We start from the raw sequence: 19,498 nt of genomic DNA, 5'->3' as shown, positions 1-19,498 counted from the left end.
CCTTAAATTATTTGGAAAATCATGTTTTGTGCACAACTTTATAGGAGAGGAAAGCAAATATCACTGGTAGGAGTGAGGGTTTCCCTGAAATGCTGCCAGATGCCAACACCTGTGCATAGAGAAGAACTGGCTGTGATTTACATCTTTTTTTTTTTTTTTTTGGCCGTACGCGGGCCTCTCACTGTCGTGGCCTCTCCCGTTGCGGAGCACAGGCTCCGGACGCGCAGGCTCAGCGGCCATGGCTCACGGGCCTAGCCGCTCCGCGGCATGTGGGATCTTCCCAGACCGGGGCACGAACCCGCATCCCCTGCATCGGCAGGCGGACTCTCAACCACTGCGCCACCAGGGAAGCCCACATCTTTTTTTTAATATGATCACCTTTATTGAGTTTCCACTTATATTGAATTTTTTTAGTGTGACCACCAGTTAAAGAATAATTTATCTAGGAAACCAAGTGATTCCATTTAGGGACTAGATTTAAAAAAAAAAGAAACTAATTGTTTCAGTGACCCTAATGATACACTGCTTGTTTATACCTCTAGTGTGTGAGCTTTCGCAGTGAAAGAACTTGAGTGACCACTTCAACTAGATGGATTGATTTGAGCAAAGGAGGCGTGTCTCATTATCCAACATTTACTAGTGACTTGTGGTCAGACCCCACAGGCTGTGCTGGTGGAGGTCATTCATTCACAGCAGGACAGCCTGTTGTGGGCGGTAGCCTCAGATGGTATGGCTGAGCTACTCCATCGTGAGTTTTCCTCTTCGAGGGGCGGGAGTGGCTGTCAGAGCAGAGAGATCAACACATGGCCTTCTGCTTGACAGTGGTCTCTTCTGAGCAGTGCATGTCAGAGGGCCCGCATCCCTACTCTGGTATCTAAGTTGGCTGCTCAGTTACTAAGAGTGGTGGAAACATATAAGATTCCAGTTATTTTATTAGGTAGAAGTCATGGAGTGAATGCAGGTACATTAAAAAGAAGGAGAGAAGTGAATGTCAGGGTGGAAATACCCTGATTTTCTAGGACGTAGACAAGTGCTGAAATAATTCCCTTAGCAACAAGGTCCCAGCTTCGGAAATGACCTAGATTTCTTCCTAAAGTTGTAAAGACTAGTAGAGATGACTAGGAGTGTAAATGGCTTTGGGAAGCTTACATTTTCATGCCTCTAATCACACCAGGAGGCAGAAATATACCTTTGTTATTGGGCAGTAGATCACAGCTGTGGGAAGGTTTGTATGAATGTTCCCAGGAGTGAGGCCATTCCTGTTTGCACAAGTAAGCCTGTAGAGGTAAGAGGATTATTCATGCTCCTGTGGTCAGAGCCCAGTAGGAGAGGTGGACATTGCTGCAGATGACCTTTCAGCTGAGAAATTCCTGTTTCTCTGACTCTATTGATATGGTGGGTGAGTTTGCCACTGTGCAGTTCCTTTCCTAAAACAGGGTGCCTGAAACTCCTTGGTCATTTAGAACAGTGAGACATTCTGATCTGAAGTGACACATGAATCAAAATGAAGAATGTGCCAAGATACATATAATTTTTTTTTGTCTTTCTGAAGTCAGTCTTTTTTGGGGAAAAAAATACATGGTGTCATCGCACCTACAGAGAAGCAAGATACACTAGGCAAGGCAACTTCCCTAAAACCAATTCTGTTGACCTTGTTCTCCATTCATTTTTATCAAGGTTGATCCTGCCCCTGCATTGTGTTCCAGACTATGAGGAAAGCAGGAAAGATAAGGGTTCTTACCCTCAGGGAGCTTGCAGTCTAGTTTGTTGGGCTTTGAAGGGGTCAGTAAACAAAGTTCCTCTTTTACCTGCCGAAGAATGAAACCATTTGAGACAGAAACAAAGGGTGAGACAAAAGGAGATCAAATGTCAGCTTTATTGCTTTGAAAAGCATGTAGGAGGAAATGGTCTTGCTAATACTGCTCCCCAGAATTGAACTCATCCATCCAGTCACAGGCAGAAGTAGTGAATCAAAAGCTCTCCCATGGGACATGGGGAGAGGGAAGGGTAAGCTGGGACAAAATAAGAGAGTGGCATGGACATATATACACTACCAAATGTAAAATCGATAGCTAGTGGGAAGCGGCTGCATAGCACAGGGAGATCAGCTCGGTGCTTTGTGACCACCTAGCGGGGTGGGATAGGGAGGGTGAGAGGGAGATGCATGAGGGAGGGGATATGGGGATATATGTATATGTACAGCTGATCCACTTCGTTATAAAAACAGAAACTAACACACCATTGTAAAGCAATTATACTCCAATAAAGATGTTTAAAAAAAAAATAAAAAGCTCTCCCATGGAAGCCTGTCTCTGTAACACCACAGCATTGTGGTGCAGAGGATGTGATCTTTGCAGGCAGATCCCCAAAATAGTTGAGTTCGGGATGTGCTGTAAAAGACCAGTTCTTTTTCTCAATGTTACCAATCCGGTTATCAGTACTTTTGCCCTGGGGAGGAAGAGGTGAAGAAGTGGAAGGCATTCCAAATGTCAAGAATGGCATAAGCCCAGAGTCGGACAGGCAGTGTAGATCTGTAAGTCCGTGAGCTAGCCAGTCTAATTGCGTAGAATAGATGGTTGTCAGGGACAAGAACGAGTGCTGCATAAGTAGTTGGGGTTCAGATTCTAGAAGGCATTTAATACCAAGGGAATAAATTATATCCTGACACTATCTAGACCATGACCATATTGAAGGTTTTTAGAGGGTGATGCTGCTTTGCACCTGGGTGTACATTCTGTGATTTGGAGATTAAGCCCAATCTAATTGGTCTCTAGGGGTCATTAGACTTTAACCTTCTTCACTGGAGATTCTCACAGAAACTGAGATTGTGTACCATATGGCCAGTTAGCAAAGAGACTATAATTTTTGTGGACTCTGAATGCCCTTGAGTAATACAGCCGGAAGAAACAGTGAGCTTTCGTGTTCCATTCAGCTAAAGTAACACACTTTCATGAAATGTATTTTGCCTGATGAGGCTGGTACGTGAGATGCAAAATCTCCTGGAAAGACGTAAGTGACTCTAGTAGGGTAGTGATCACAGTCTGACTTGTATTAGGGGTGCAATTCCTGCATGTTCACTAAGAGGAAGATTAATTCTAACTTGATGAATTTGGGGAGACTTGCCGATGAGTAGGTTTAAATGATGACCTGCTAGAGCATGGGAGAAAGGCATGCCTAGTAAAGTCCAGCATAAGAAGAGAACCAGAGTCTGATGAGTAGAGGTCCATTTTCCTAGAATGTCGAATGACCCTGGAGAATAGTGGGGGTAAAGGCTATGAAGATGCTAGTAAAGAGCTTGACTGAAGAGTCGGGCGTTTATTCTCTGGGCTGGTATTTCTCTCTGTTTTCCCTTACATCTAGCAAATGATAATTGTATGCGCGAGGTAGTGCCTATGCCAAGTTAATGTAAAGCTTTATATTACAATGTGACAGGGTGTTACCTCTGTTTGCCCTTGTCTGAAATGTCTGAGATGCCTTTAGTTAACACAGATGTGAGGTGGCTTGAGCTGACCACAGCTGATTAAAGCTACTACTGTGTCATTCTGTCTTCCACATGGACCTCTCAAGCCTCTTCTTGACATTGGAAAGGGGACAAAGAAAGTGAGAATTTATTTGAGAAGTACACCTTGTAGGTCTTGGCACTGAGAGACCTTGGAGACCAAGGGGATCAACCCCACCCAACTCCCTAAAATCTAAGGCAAGGCATTGTTCATTTCCTGGTCTGTTGGAGCAGTTTCCTGCTGAAGAGGGAGTCTCTTGTGCTCTGTCCAATCCCTTCATCAGAGTGCAGTCTTGTCATGGCTGTAATTACATAATCAGGGGAGAAAATAATTCTTGAAGGCCAAATAATGATCTCTTCTTTAAGGTAACAGAGCCATTCCATCAAAACAAGGCTGGTGTTGACAATGAATACAGTTCATTATGTGTGTTCACCATTATTCTTATGACACTCAAATTTTCATACAGAGCTCTGTTGTGGTTTTTTCACATCTCTAACTATAAACTGCATTTCTTCCTAGGTGTTCTCCACTGGTAAATCTGGTAACAAATGTTCTTTGCAACACTTTCAGTCATATTGTAGAAACATTCTCTGAGCTGCTGCATTTTCTTCAATATTTTCCTGGATTAAGCATCCAACTTGTAACTCTGTATAATACTAACAACAGCATACCAGGTAATGCCTTAAACTGACATTGTCGAGTAAATATATAACAAGCTACATGCGCATTTTAAAATCAAGAGAAAAAAGTAAAAAGAAACAGGTGAAATTAATTGTAATATTATATTTTATTTAACCAAAATATCCAAAATACTGTCATTTAAGTATATGCTCAGTATGAAAAATTACTAATGAGATATTTTATAATTTTTGTCATACTGAGTCTACAGTATCCTGGGTATATTTTACACTTCTCAAGCATCTCAATTCATATGCTAAATTTTCACCAGAAATACTTGATCAGCATTTATATTTCATAAAATTTACAGTAGAAAAGGTAGATTGACATATCCAAGTTATTCCAAGCATACTTAAAAGTTGGCCAATAACTGGATCAGGTATCAGTTTTTTTAAAATTTCAGTTTAAATTGGTTAAAACTAAATAAAATTAAAAGTCAGTTTCTTAGTCCCACTGACCCCATTTCAAGTTCTCAGTAGCCCTATGTGGCTAGTGGCTATGGTATTGGACAGCACAACCCTTAATGATATATATACTCTTTCTTATTTATCTATTACAGTAACTCCTTGTGGGAGATACCATTCCCTATTGTGCCTATGAGAGTACAGAGGTGCAGAGAGTTTGGTAACTCGGCTCAGATCACACAGCTAGTAAAGGGTGATGCTGTGTTTGAACCAACCCATGTCAATTTGACCAAAAAGCCCAGGCTCTTCCTATTATACATTTTTTTCACATTCATTTTTTTTATTGAGGTGTAATTTATGTACGGTAAAATTTACCCTTTTTGGTTCTATGAGTTTTGACAGAGGTATGTGCATCTACCACCATAATCGAGATATAGAACATTGAACATATAAGGTATTGTCTCACGACATTCCCTCTTATGGCCTTTTTTTTTTTTTTTTTTTTTTTTTTTTTTTGTGGTACGCGGGCCTCTCACTATTGTGGCCTCTCCCCTTGTGGAGCACAGGCTCCGGACGCGCAGGCTTAGCGGCCATGGCTCACGGGCCCAGCCGCTCCGCGGCATGTGGGATCTTCCCAGACCGGGGCACGAGCCCATGTCCCCTGCATTGGCAGGCGGACTCTCAACCACTGCGCCACCAGGGAAGCCCCTATGGCCTTTTTGTAGTCATCTTCCTCCCACCAAAAGTCACTGGCAAACCAATCTGATTTCGCTCTGTCCCTCCAGTTTTATTTTTTCTACATTTTCATATGAATGCAAAAAAGGGAGTCTTTTGAGTCTAGCTTCTTTCACATAGTACATTGAGATTCACACATGTTGTTGAATATCAAGAGATGTTCCTTTGAGTAATACTGCATTGCCTGGGTGTATCCTCGTTTGTTTATTCATTCACCAGTTGAAGGTCATTCAAGGTGTTTCCAGTTCTGTGTGATCATGAATAAAATTTCTATAAACATTTATGTGAACGTAAGTGTTTCTTTCTCGTGGGTAAATACATAGGAGTGAATTGCTAGATTGAATCTCAGCGTATGTTTATAAAAAGCCAGCAAACCATTTCTTAAGTGGCAGCATCATTTTGTATCCCCACCAGAGATGTATGCGAGTTCTAGTTGCTTCACGTCTTTAACAACAGTTGGTATTATCAGTTGTGTGTGTGTGTGTGAGTGTGTGTGTGCACACACGTGTGTTTAGACATTCTTTTAGGGTCCTATTGGCACCTCATTAGTTTCGTTTAAATTTCCTAATGACTAATTATCATGAGCTCACTATACTTGGATGCATACAATGAAACTCTGAGCCATCCTTAGTGTTCTGGCCTCTTTGCTCATCTTATTGATGTTTTATTGCTTTCCGTGTCTCTAGTGCCTGCCCTCCACCCACTGCTTTATCATGACCTTACATTACCCTTCTTTGGACAGATGGACGGCTACTTATAGACCCCGTGGGGACATTTTCCCCAACTGACCTTCATCGGCCCCTCACAACAGGTCCAACTCTAGGGACAGCCCAAGGCAAACCATGGTAATTGCTTTTCTCAGCAGAGCCCTGGCTTCCTTGTCCTGAGGGCATGGGGGTGAGCGACAGATGATTATGCCACCTGGACTCAGTGCTCTGCCAAGGGGCTGCTGTCAGTGTCCCTTTGCACCTCAAATTGATTCCCAGAGGGAAAGTGGGCCATGCAGGCCTGGGACCTTGTACTACCCTCTTCTCTGGAGACCACCTTACAAGCTGGTACCTTTGTCCTTGAACTCTTGGGGCTAAGAGCAGCAGCTGTGCTGCTGATTTCAAACCACAGTGGGAAGAAGCATGTTTTTAAGTTGATCAGATTCCAAATACCTCCTTGGATGGAGAAGAGTTAGAATGTGTGTTTCATTCCCCGGTTCCTTTACGTTACATGTAGTGAAGGTAAGTAGTGTTTCATGGAACTTTTGTGTCAGATATGTGTGTAGCTGTGTGTGTACACATACATGCATATATGGGTATGAGTCTACTGGGCGCCAACAGAAATGTATTTCATACTTGGATTGCAATCGAAAAGTTTGAAAGCTATTGGCCTAAGATACAGAAAACAAAGTGCCCTCCAAGCTTATAGTCCATTTACACAAGAGATGAAGCCAAGAAGCAATTCAGCAATAATGTAAGGGCTTTGAACAATCCACATACAAGTGGGAAGTGTTTTATCTTTTTTTTTCCCCCAGACAGGCAGACAGGACTGAGATTGCTCTGGCATTAGGTGCAACTGCAGGAGAAACACCTTCAGAGGTGCAGATGGGTTCCTTCAGAATCTCTCCTTCTATATATTTTCAGTCTCCATTCTCCTGATTTTGCTCTCAGACTATGTGAGGCACACAGAAAATAGCCGTCTGAGTGGTGGAGTTCTTAGTGGGAATATGGTCATATAATATTGGCATATTATATTTTCCAAACACGCTCATCCAGAGAACACGAGAAGCAGCTAAGTGGCTAGTAATTCACGCTAGAATGTATTGAGCTAGGAGGCAGGGGATGATGGTGACAGACAGAAGTCTGATTCTGACCTGTATATGTTCTAGAAATTCGATATCAAGGCCCTGGGTACATGTTGGGGGCAGGGGGCTGGCTTAGGGGGAAGAGTTCTATGGAATCATTATCTGGTGCTCCATCAGAAAAGACACCAGCTCTGTGTCTAAAGAGAATAGCAAAGGGCCCCCATCAGGCAGAAGGTTCTAAGGAAACACAGATTCCATTTTCTGTGAGGAATTATTGGTAATTGGTTGGAGAGAAACAACTTTGCAGTTGGTTTTAAAGACCGAGGTGATCTGAGGGCCTCACAGCCCTTGACTGAGTGTGTAAGGTGCCGGCCTTCATGAAATGGCACTGACTTTAAGCAGCAGGGAGGGTACCTCCAGGGAAGGGCATAACTCTGACAACGCTGCCCCTCTCCCCACCTTGGCTTCTGTCCTTACCCACCCTCTGTTCACATTAGGAAGCTAATCAGTTCCATCACTGGCCTTTTGTCAAATTCCCCTGGTGGTGTCCTTCCCAGATAACACTGTTCTCCTCCTGACATCCTCTGTCCATTTTTGTAGTTCTTTGTTGTTTTGTATTTGGGTTGGCATTCTCTATTCTCTTTCAAGGCCAGTCAGGTTACTTAAAAAAAAAGAAAAGCACTTCTCATTTCATCAGGTAAATTATGTCATTAAAAGAACTCACTTCTGTGAAATTCCTTCCTTTTGTTCCCACTGGCATCCTCTCAGAACTGCAGTAAACCTCAATTCATGATGACCCTCAAATAATGGGGATAAGTACAGTTAAAATTTTGAGATATCTGAGTGTAATCCAGAAAACCTGCCATTCTACCTCTTATTTATATATATTTAAAACAATTTGAATTACGTTTCCTTTGGAAAATCCTGGCACTTGAACCAGAAGTCAAAGGAATGTTTCCTTGACATAGATTGCTGTCATTCTAAATATCTCTTCTGATTGCCCAGATGTAGGCATAGAAGAAGTAAAAGTGAGTCAGATCTGTACTTACTCTCGAACGCTTCTGGATCATAAATGTCCTCATTCTCTGGCTACTTGTTTTGTGGCGATACTCTTCTTCCTTCAGAATATCAAGGGCGTGCAAATCCCAATACATCGGAACTCTCGTGCGCTCTCCATTATCTGTTGTATCCTTTGCCAGCTGACTGAGAACAGAAAGGAAGGGAAGGGCTCTTTCAAAATGACCATTGGCTGAGACCCAAGATAATGTGGGAATTATCCAAAGTCACCCAGTGAGCTGGTGGCACAGCCAGTGACAGGGGCCAGGTCGCCAAGCTGGGTCACCTGCCCCCAAATATCCACCTCACTCTTAATCAGGACACCTGGACTTCTCCCATTACAGATTATACCTTGATGCCTTGAAAACCTGTCGACGAGCCCCTCCTGAGCAAAATCCCATGTTCTCTGTTTTTATTTATTTATTTTAAATTTTTATTGAAGTATAGTTGATTTACAATGTTTTAAGTGTACAGCGAAGTGATTCAGTTATACATATATATGTATGTCTATATACATATATATAATCTTTTTCAGATTCTTTTCCATTATAGGTTATTACAAGATACTGAATATAGTTCCCTGTGCTCCACAGCAGGTCTTTGTTGTTTATCTATTTTATATATAGTAGCCTGTATCTGTTAATCCCAAATGTTCTCTAGAAGGAGTAACTCCTTCAGTTGTTATCAACCACTCCCACCCCAGAGGGAATGTTGATAGTTAATTAAGGATAAAGCCCTCTGAACAAAGTGCAGAGACCTGTAGGGTAGGGCAAAGCAGATGAATAATAGGGAAGTGGGACATCTGGTTTGTGGGGATGGAGGGAGCAGAGATGAACTTAAACTTCTTTTGGAGACCACGTGGCACGTGACATTTCTCACCATGTTCCTCCTCTTTTCCTCTGTCGTACCTCCACACGCTGTGGAAAATGCTGGGGCTTCTCCCAGGGCCTCTCCAAAACTATAGGCATTTTGGCCCAACATTGTTCTCCATCTCTCGCCCTTTTTCCTAGGTAGCAGGTATCAAAGGGATATTCCTGGCAAACAAGAAGGTGGATGACCAAGTGAAGACCTACATCACTTACAACAAGGGCAGGGATTGGCGCCTCCTGCAAGCTCCAGACGTGGACCTGAGAGGAAGCCCAGTACACTGCCTGCTGGTCAGTCCCCCGGTCTCATGTGAGACCACAGGGCAGGCTGGTTACTGGGGATGCTCCAGCGGGGGCTTTCTTCCATCAGGGAGGGCTTAGGATCTTGGCTGTGCTGAGCAGGGATGTCCTACAGGTCCCAGGGCATTGACCTGTGGACTCAGACTGCCATGTCACTTGGATGGAAAGTTCAGTTGAATTCCACAAACCTTTACTGAGAATATACTATGTGCTCCAACTCCTAGGAAGATAAAGAAACATCTTTATCTTTCTTATCTAAAGAAAGAGCCTGTGCCCAAGGGTCCCAGACAGAGCTCAGTAGTGGTAAATACCTATTAGCTGATGCTGGTATGATATGATAAGTGCTTGATGGTGGGAAAGGTAAGCAAAATTTGCCTTGGAAGCCCAAGGAATGTCAGGCTGGTATGTCCACACGGGACAGAGTTAATCTCTCAGCATTCCCAGGGTTCCAGCTGTATGGAATATTGGGGTAGGCACCATGGAGGTGCAACTCCATGTGAGGAGGGAAGACAGATAATTAACAGTGAAATTCACAACTCTCAGTGCCCTCACAAAGAGGACCTATTTGAGAAAATTTTCTAAGGTCCCAGAAATGGTTATGTTTCCCCTTCGCAAAAAAAGTTGCCTTTTGCAACTTACTGAACATTCTAGACGTTATGTGAAAAACTGGGAATATAGTGGTAAATAGGATTAACGGGGCCTTTCCCCTTTTGTAGTTTTCAGTCCAGCTCCATGCTTCTGATTTGGGGTACTAGGAAGGTCAGAGACAGGTGCCTGCCTGTATGCAAGAACTGGTCACAGCAAGAATTTTCTTTCCCCAAACCTTACCCATGGATTCATCTTATTACCTAATTTTCTCCTTTCCCCGATTTCACAATTCGTTTATTTTTATTTATTATATGGTGTCTATAAATCCCTAATCCTTTTCAAGAAACTCAAAAAGGGATAAATAAGTAACTGAATAAAGAACACAAACTTATGCATTTCAAATAATGGCTTCAAACATTTTAAGTAAAATTCAAAGTAAAATTATAAACAGGAACCAAATACATAAAGCAGAAACAGGGACCATCTGGTTGAAGAAGAGGGTAGAGGGCCTGAGACTGTCTCACTTACTTCCCCACTTTGCTGCTCCCAGTGGCCCGTTAGGACTCCAAGAAGCAGAGCATGATGGCCAAGGCCAGTGATGGGAGAAGATCAGTGTCATCCTGTGGGAAGGAATGGTCTGGGAGGCTTCATAAGGCTGACCATGAACTGGACCTTGATGGATGGGGTAGGGGTGAGGAAGAGAGGGGAAGCCTACAATTGTGACAGGAACAGGGACGGGATGGGACCTATGAATGGTGCTCAGGGCAGCTTCTGATGTGAACATATCAGCTGCTCAGGGAGAGATGACTTGTGCCCCAAACTAAGTGAGTGGCTCACATCCAATCCTTGCTGTTTCTGGAAGCTGAACACCTGGGAGCCCCATATCTGGTGGGGCAGGGGTGCATGTCAGGAGCTTCCTGGAATGAAGCCACTTTCTCCTCCTCTATTTTAGCCCTTCTGCTCCCTACATCTACACTTGCAGATCTCTGAAAATCCATATTCCTCAGGGAGAATCTCCAGCAAGGAGACGGCTCCAGGGCTCGTGGTGGCCACAGGTAAGGAAGACATTCCCTGGGCTTCTTCCTCACTGAGGGCTTCTGGAATATGTTACGACCTCTGTGGAATCATTTGAGCATCAGATAAAAGCTATGGGCACTCTTCCCAGAAAACAGGCAAGCTCTGTGGGACTCCAAGGCCAATCTAATCACCCAGTAAAAGAGCTCCAGACACTTGCAACTTTTGGTAAATGCAACATCTCACATGGTCACAGGGCAGTACCCTGTGCTTAGCAAGAGGCCAGGGTTCCTCTCCAAGTAAACTGATAGATCAGAAAGGTTGTTTGTAATAGGGACTTCTCACTTTAAGAAAACGTGGTACATGAACTTCCTAGCTCACCAAGTATGAGTTGGGGTAGTTTTCTTTTTGCACAGAGGATTCTTTACAAAGGGTTTCACCCCAGGGCTGTTTTTAATCAGGAGGTCTCTGGTGCATGTAAAGGTTTGTTTACACATGAGTAACCCGCTTGGCTGACAGCCTGGGGGAAAGGGCAGAAAAACTCCAATTTGTATTGTTGGAAGCACTGTCCACTGAACGTCTATCAGAAATGAAGATAAAACAACTCGGAGATGAACATGGAAGTCGCTGGGGGAAAGTGCTCTGCTTAGCATGCATTTGATTTCCACACACCTTTGCAGGAATACGTTGATGGCATAAAGCAAGGCAGGCCTCTAATCTTCGAAGTTAGAGCTCTGCGATGAGGCAGCTCTTTTTCTAATGAAAGCAGATAAATTCACAGCAACTTGCTGAGATGGTTTAGTCTGTTTTCTCTCATCGACCTGAAGCTCCAGCCGCTGGCGTTACTGCTCTCGTAGACGTGACTTTCTTCTCCAAGCCTCCAGCTGTATGAACTTTTTAACACCACCAGTGACCATCCACTCGAATCAGGTTGGCAGCTGGCATAGCCTTCTGACACCTCAGACTACTCCCCTCCGCCCGGTAGGAACTGGAGCCACCCTATTTAACGCCACTGGCTTCAGGGAGCCCAGGACAGTGAGAGGTGAGGGCAGGCTCTATTGGTGTTCTCCTGGCTGGGGGGAGTGAACCCCACACACCATCATCCATGCTGATTGGACCTCCCAGCTCTGGGACTGCTGTGCTCTCTGCCTCTCCTCAAGGCCTATAGGAGACTCTGGACTGGAGTGGAAGGAACACTGAAAAACAGTAATCAATTATAAATAAATCAATTTATAAATCAATTATAAAATATAAATGCTAACTGTATAGCCAGGCATGGTTCTGTGTGAACCATGAACGTTGGTTGAATCTGAACGTTGGTGTTTTCATTGCCAAAGTGGGAATAATAATACCAACATAACGGAATTGGAGTATTAATGAAGCAGTGGGTTTCAAGTGTTCAGGACAGTGCCTAGGACATATCGAATACTCAGTACATGTCACCTATTACCATTGTTAATGTTATAGAAATTTAGAACTGCTCTTCCTACACCAGGAGAATATGGTCTGCACATCTCCATCAAGAGAATCCATAAATAATATGCGTTCACTCTGCATCCACGGAATGAATGAACGCACTCAGGACCCCTGCAGTCCTGCTTGCCAAGCTGACCTCTGACACTTACGAGCCTTATGCATTTGGCTTAGTTCCTTAACCTCAGAGCTTCATTTTCCTCATCTGCAAATGAAGTTGTTTTTTGTTTTTTTTGTTCGCTGCCTTGTGAGTGTGTTGTAAGAATTAGAATTAGAGATGGAAGATCCCGCTGAGGGCTCAGAGCATAGTCAGGTAGGTTAGTTGTGGTTGTTACTACCTGAGGCCATCACGTGCCTCGAAATTACTCTAGTGCTAAGTCTTTGTAAGCTGACAGACACATATACATTAAGGATTGGATTCGGAAACTTTCTTGTCCATATACATGAGAATCTACTAATTCCTTTTCTCTCCCTTTGTCACTCTTGTAACTTTGTATGGTGCTTTGCATTGAGAGGACCATAACACAGCCGACGAGATCCTGATGAAAAGCCAGTGCTAGGTCCGTGGCACATGCCTTCTCATTCCCAGCTTCTCCTTACCCTGCTTGCCAGCTCGCCCTGGAAGGCTGTTCGTTATCGGGAGAATAATTATGAAGTTATCCTAGGATGGCTTCATTGGCCTGAATGGAGCCTGTCTCTCCAGGATCCTTTTCCACATCCATGCATTTCACCTGCCTTCAGGTGTCAGTGATCCTGGCCTCTCTCCTCTCCGCTCCTCACTGCGTCCTCCCACCTCTCACTGAGATGAGGGCTCCCGGAAGCTGTGGGGATGACAGGACATCCCCTGTCCTGTCCCTGTTTGAGGCTCCTGTTGAGGCCACATCTCACGAGGCAGATGGAATTCCAGTCTGGAGAGTCTGCCAATTGCTTTTAGCCATGAGAAGCGCTAGGGTCGGGCTTCCCTGGTGGCGCAGTGGTTGAGAGTCCGCCTGCTGATGCAGGGGACACGGGTTCGTGCCCCGGTCCGGGAAGATCCCACATGCCACGGAGCGGCTGGGCCCGTGAGCCATGGCCGCTGAGCCTGCGCGTCCGGAGCCTGTGCTCTGCAGCGGGAGAGGCCACAGCAGTGAGAGGCCCGCGTACCGCAAAAAAAAAAAAAAAAGAAGCGCTAGGGTTCTTACTATCCTTATCACTGTGGTTTCAAGCTAGTCGTCGAGGCCTCACATCCTCCCAGGGCCTTAAGGTGTGCAAAGCACTTTCCTAGCCTTGATCGCACAACGGCCCTATGATGTGGAAAAGGCGATTACTCTTGTCCTCGATTTACAGCTGAAGGATGGAGGGCAGGGGGCAGGTGTTGTGCACTCACTCACACTCCCTCTGGCTCCAAGTCTAGTCTGTCCAGTAGCCATTCAGCCAGACGCAGCCCTGAGCCTCTTCACATGCCCGCTCCACAGCTACCCCAGGCTTCCTGCCGTGCTTCCTGTACATTCTGAATGCTCGTACCCTTGTGTTGTCCCCTCCATGGAGGTGCTTTCCTTTCTGCAGTGGCTTGCGCACTGTCTGCTTCCCCCTGCACTTAATCACCCTCAGTGGGCATCAGTGGTGGTGAGAGAAGCATCTCTAACCCCAGAGGATGTTAAAAGTTTCTCTCTCTCTCTTTCTCTGTCTCTCTCTCTTGGTCTCTCTCTCTCAGTCTGTCTCTCTCTTTCTTTCTTTCCTTTACACGTGTCTAACTAAGGAGCAGAGAAAGGTAGCCCTGGGAGGACATAGGGCTTAAAAGTGTGTTGTTTACACATGCCCAAGAGGGCAGCGGCACCTCTGTGATTTCCAAGCTAAGGTGTTGCTGAGAGGAGCTCCCCGTTTTCCATCCCTCTCCCCATTTCTCCCTCCTATCACATCACTTCAGCGGGGACCAGCTACCTCTCCCTCCAATCTGGCTAGAGGCCACCTTGGGAAGCCCCCCTCCAGTTCTGCTTTAGCCAGTGAGGCACATTATTCAGATCTTTCTTCTCTGACGCCATAACCCTGACTCTCCCTATCAGAGATTTCCTCCCCACAGGTCCACTTAGGGACTGAACATGTTCAAAGATCGAATCATCCTGGACCCCTCTCCTCTGTCCTTTCCTCTGGGAACTGACTTTCTAGTTCCTGCGATCAGCGGCATTTGTTTCAGGGGTCCTTTCAATTGACCCAAGATACTCCCAAAACAGTCTTCACTGGGAGCCTTGGATTCTCACCACCACCACACCTCCAAAATCAATCTGGGTCAAGCTTTGAAAGAGAGGCTTAAGATGTAGGCAGAACCGGCTCCTGAAGAGGGCAAGAGGTGATGAGACAGAGCCTAAGAAGCCATGACAGGGCTGGCAGATTCCAGCTCTAGGGGGACTTTATACCCGCTTCCCCCTCTCTCTACCACCCTTGGTAGACGTGACTAATAGATCACCGAACTCTATTCTGTTGAAACCAAATATGGCTTCAGGATCCTTCTTAGCACAATGTCCCAGGCAGCCGTCATTAAAAGACTCAAGTTGACATTTTCTGCCCCGTCCCTCTTTTCTTTCTTCATCTGTGGCTTCTAAAACCTGGATCTGAAGAGTGGAATTCCAAATTCCAGACACATCTGAGAGCCGCTCACCGTGCCTGTCCCCACCCCACTGATACTGACTGCCTGAGCCCTGAGCCCCAGGGGTATTTTTGGAAGCCTGAGCGTCAAAACAAGTTGGCTAGCGGTGTGCTCCCTGATGCCGATGGGAGCTTGACAAGCTGTAGCCCGCCTTGAAATTCTCATCTTGAAGCATTAAATGTCAGCAGCTCCATTAACATTTTCATTATTGCATTTTTATTGTGCTCTTATTTAGGCTACTGATGTGAAGGGAGCTAACATTCCCTTCATGCTATTTTTAAAGAAAACATATCAGCCTCAGTGGTAAATTCTTACATGTTTAGGGTACTTTTCCTGCTTCTCAAGACCCCCCCAAATGCACATCAACATCAGAACATGATTCATTCACTTTTTTACTCATTCATTTGTTGCACAGTTACTTATCGAGCAACTCACTTCTAAGTTTGGGGCACTGTTCTGGGCTCAGGGGCTGTGTGGGCAAACTTGGGCAATACAGATAGACTAGGAGATCTTAACCACTTTCTTTTTTTTTTCGCGGTACGCGGGCCTCTCACTGTCGTGGCCTCTCCCGTTGCGGAGCACAGGCTCCGGACGTGCAGGCTTAGCGGCCATGGCTCACGGGCCCAGCCGCTCCGCGGCATGTGGGATCTTCCCGGACCGGGGCACGAACCCATGTCCCCTGCATCGGCAGGCAGACTCTCAACCACTGCGCCACCAGGGAAGCCCGACCACTTTCTTGTTTTTAATAAACATAACCACAAGGTGATGAAGTATTAATACAAGGAGAAGAAAAAGAAGGGGAGAGAAAGAAACGGTGTGAAGGGATAAAGTGTAGTCAGGCTGGGCCTAAACCAGGTGACTTCTCCTGCCATGCTGGATGGCCATGGTCTGCTGAATATTGTCATATTCTTTTGGGCACTGGATAATTTTCGTTACATAGTCTATACTAATGGATTACTCAACTGTCTATACTAATGGATTACTCAACTGCCTGGCACTCAAGAAACATATTGGCAAGTTTACTTGGAAACACACACACACACACACACACACTCACACACTCACACACACACCAGTTTTTCACAGGCTAAAGTTATACATGAGGAGGAAGTTGTTCCTAGAGGCAGCATGATAGTTGACTCTTCTCTTTGCCACCATCAAGATTAATTTTCAAGAGATTAATGGTATGAATGAGTAGTTCAAGAGGTCCGAGCTTATCCATATTTGGTCTTTGAGTGTTACCATTTAAAGATGCATCCCTGTCATATTATTTATTTATTCATTTTTTTTCCCATGTTAGGTTATCTTCCTGCTGGGTTTTTGATATGGCATCAAAGACAGACTGTACGAATCTATTCTAAAAATAACTTGGAAAATCTTTACTCTCTGCTACCCCTTCACCCAAGCCCAAGCGCACGTCATCTGTAAACCGCCTGACAATTTCAAATGATCTGCTTCTGTTTCAGGCAACATTGGCGCAGAGCTCTCATATACTGATATCAACGTGTTCATCTCTTCCGATGGGGGCAACACGTGGAGACAGGTAACTGGGAGATTCGGGGGCAGGGAGGAGCCATTTAGGGCAAGTTCTGCCAACATCTTTCTTATAGATTCTCAGGCTTGTTATGACTTTTTGGGTGCAAAAAAACTGAAGCAGCTCTTCTATTTGGTCAATGTAGCTGGCAGATTAGATGGGCAATGGGAAGAGCTGGGCAGGGCATAAGAAAAACTGGGATTTTCCCAATTTGTTCATTCTTTCATTCAGCAACATGTATGGGACAGACCAGATGCGAATTACCGTGCCGGTGTGAGTAGATGCAGCCAATAAAACAGTTTCTATCGTTAATGTGCCACGGGGTCTTGGCAAGTAGGTGTCTTTACGTTTCTGGGTCTGTTTCTTTATCTACAAGAGGAAGGCGGTGGAATGCTAAGACCAGCAAAGCCGTGGAAGTCTGTGATGGCTTCAGTATTACGTAGGCCCATGTTTTATTAAGTATGAGACAGTTTAATAGTTACATGACCACATGAAAAATTAATTCAGTTTTACAAACTTTTTCTTGCAGCACTGTCCAATAGAGCTTTGAACAGTGATGGAAATGTTCTGCATCTATACCGTCCCATGTGGCTAGTGAACACTTGCAGTGTGGCTCGTGTGACAGAGGAACCGAATGTTTTATTTTAATCAATTTAAATTTAAATTGTCTCATGTGGCTACTATATTGGACAACACAGATTTATACAATGTCAACTGGGTGTCAGGTATAGACATGAGGATGCAGTTGAATACTTTGCAGTCCCTTTCCTCGTGGAGCTCAGAATTAAGCAGAGGAGACAGGTTCATAAATAACTAACTGTAGTTTAGAGCGGTTGCGTTATTTTAGTGGCATTATTTGCTTGCGGAGAAGAAGGAGGAATTGATTCTCCTTGGGGGAACTGGGAAAGCCTTCACAAGAAGAGGTGACATTTTACTAAGTCTTAAAGGTGAGAAGGTTTCTATCTGAGGAAGACGAAGAGCACTAAACGTCTTCGTGATGAAGGTGAAGCCACCATCTGAAATCTACTTGCACAAGCTTCTGTTTGGGTCCCTTAGTGAAGATTATCATCTCCATCACCAACATTATCATCGCCACCCCCATTGCCACCACTGTCACTACTACCACCCTCAAAAAATAAATTACCCAGGACCTACTAGACACAAGTCCTATATTAACTACTATATTAACTACTGTAAGACCTGCAACAAAGAATAAGTTAAGATTCCTGCCCACAAGGGGATCAGGTAGATGAGGAACAGACACATAAAATAAGAACATACCTTAAAAATATAAGATACTCTCTTACAAGTGCCGAATGGGGTAGCAACTGGAATGTAAACTCTTCTGGTCTAGCAGCTCCCAACAGACAAACCATTGTCCCTCCAACACAAGAAATAGCTCACCTGGCCAGGTGGCCACGGTTACATTCTTTCCTTATGTTGTCACCAGTTTGGTTTTCTTTTCTCTTTTCCCAAACAACTTAGGATTCCAGCTTCCACTACATTGCTGGACAGGGCAAGAGTTAGCCGTGGCCAGAATGATACAACAGAGAGGAAAGTGTGAAGAAAATAACTTCTCTCTCCTCCTCAGTGCCAAGAATCTTCTTGTAGTCCTTACCCTCAGACTTCAGTCCAGTGTTTCTGTTACGTAGCTTTGAGCTCTGGAGAGAAAAGCTAGCATTACAGGCTCAGAGTCTGTGTTTATATCTGACATATAAATGAATATCCCTTAAGTCTTTCGTGCATTAAGGCTCACCATTAGTGTGGGCATTTAAAGGCAAATATGAGAAATAAAACCAATTGAAAGGTTTAGGCCTGAGAGTCCATTTACTTTCCTCTGTGGTGTTCCCTAGGACATGTTTATAGGAGACACCACTCCTATTCTCTCCCTTTTAAGTCTACTTATACTCTCTTACCCCTTCTAGTACTTCTCACTTAACCCACCACCCCAACCTCTCCATCCAGGCTGTAAGAGCCACCATTAGTGGTTAAGAGCTAGAGGAAGTCTCCAGTTCCACTTTCATCTAGATGATCTAGAGGAGAGAACTGGTTCTCCGGTGGAGAAGTATTCTTTCTGTCTTAGGTTGGAGACTTAAAAGTCATAAACTGTAGAAGTGTTGCTATATGTGGGGTTAGGTCTAAACTAAGGCTCTGAGACTTGCATCATGGCAGGTGCCTAGTAAATGCCTGTGTAGATGGATGGATGGATCACTGAATGAGTGAATGAGTGAGTGGATGGGTGAATAGGTAATGGACAAATAAACCAAAGAATCGGTAACTCTGGGTCCGAGGAAGCATGGTGTCCTCGTGAGCGTTTAGGGTGAGGATGCCCTAGCACTAAACTTAAGTCTTCCTCCAACTTGCATGGGAACTTAGGAGGTGGTGGCGAAGTCTGAGAACTCAGTCATCACGTCGATCATAATGTCTCCAGGTCTAAAAGGAATTGTCCTTTAAGTTCATAGATAATTTATAAACATTATAAATGTTTATAAGACACCATTTATAAATTAGCAAACGTCTCATTTGAAAAGATGAGAAAGACACAGGCCATTTATAAATTAGCAAACGTCTCATTTGAAAAGATGAGAAAGAGAAAGCTGAGTAGCCAGTTACTCAGATGAAAAGAGGGGAAGTTTCTGAAGTCATATTTTCCATTGAGTTATCTAGTTGAGCATGCGTCTTGTTGCCTGAACCTCTGGTGGCACACTGGCTCACAGTACTGGGGAAAGAGCCCTGGAAATGCCACTTGAGTAGCCGAGGGACAATTGTTTGTTCTCTACAAGCCCATTTCCTCATCTATTAAATGGGGATGACATTACTTGCCAAACTTCCTGATAGGGTTGTTGGCAGGGGCGGAATCTAGATGAAACAATATATGTGAAAAACTTTGAAAACTGTCAAGCACTATGCAAATGTAAGGCGTTGCTATGATTGT

At 44.5% G+C, this 19,498-nt stretch overlaps 1 protein-coding gene across 1 annotated transcript in view; it reads left to right on the top strand.

Moving 5' to 3' along the window:
* SORCS3 (sortilin related VPS10 domain containing receptor 3) overlaps positions 1-19,498 on the top strand; it is a 580,427-nt gene that overhangs the window by 479,453 nt on the left and 81,476 nt on the right. Inside the window, exons 10-12 of the mRNA XM_033842145.2 lie at positions 9,176-9,322; positions 10,872-10,974; positions 16,496-16,572. Coding sequence (XP_033698036.1) covers positions 9,176-9,322; positions 10,872-10,974; positions 16,496-16,572 — 327 coding nt within the window. The remainder of the gene's footprint in view (positions 1-9,175; positions 9,323-10,871; positions 10,975-16,495; positions 16,573-19,498) is intronic.

This window comes from Tursiops truncatus, chromosome 16, assembly GCF_011762595.2.
Source record: "Tursiops truncatus isolate mTurTru1 chromosome 16, mTurTru1.mat.Y, whole genome shotgun sequence".
NCBI lineage: Eukaryota > Metazoa > Chordata > Mammalia > Artiodactyla > Delphinidae > Tursiops > Tursiops truncatus.
Note: the sequence above shows the minus strand (reverse complement) of the source record. Positions and strands in the feature narration are given on the sequence as shown.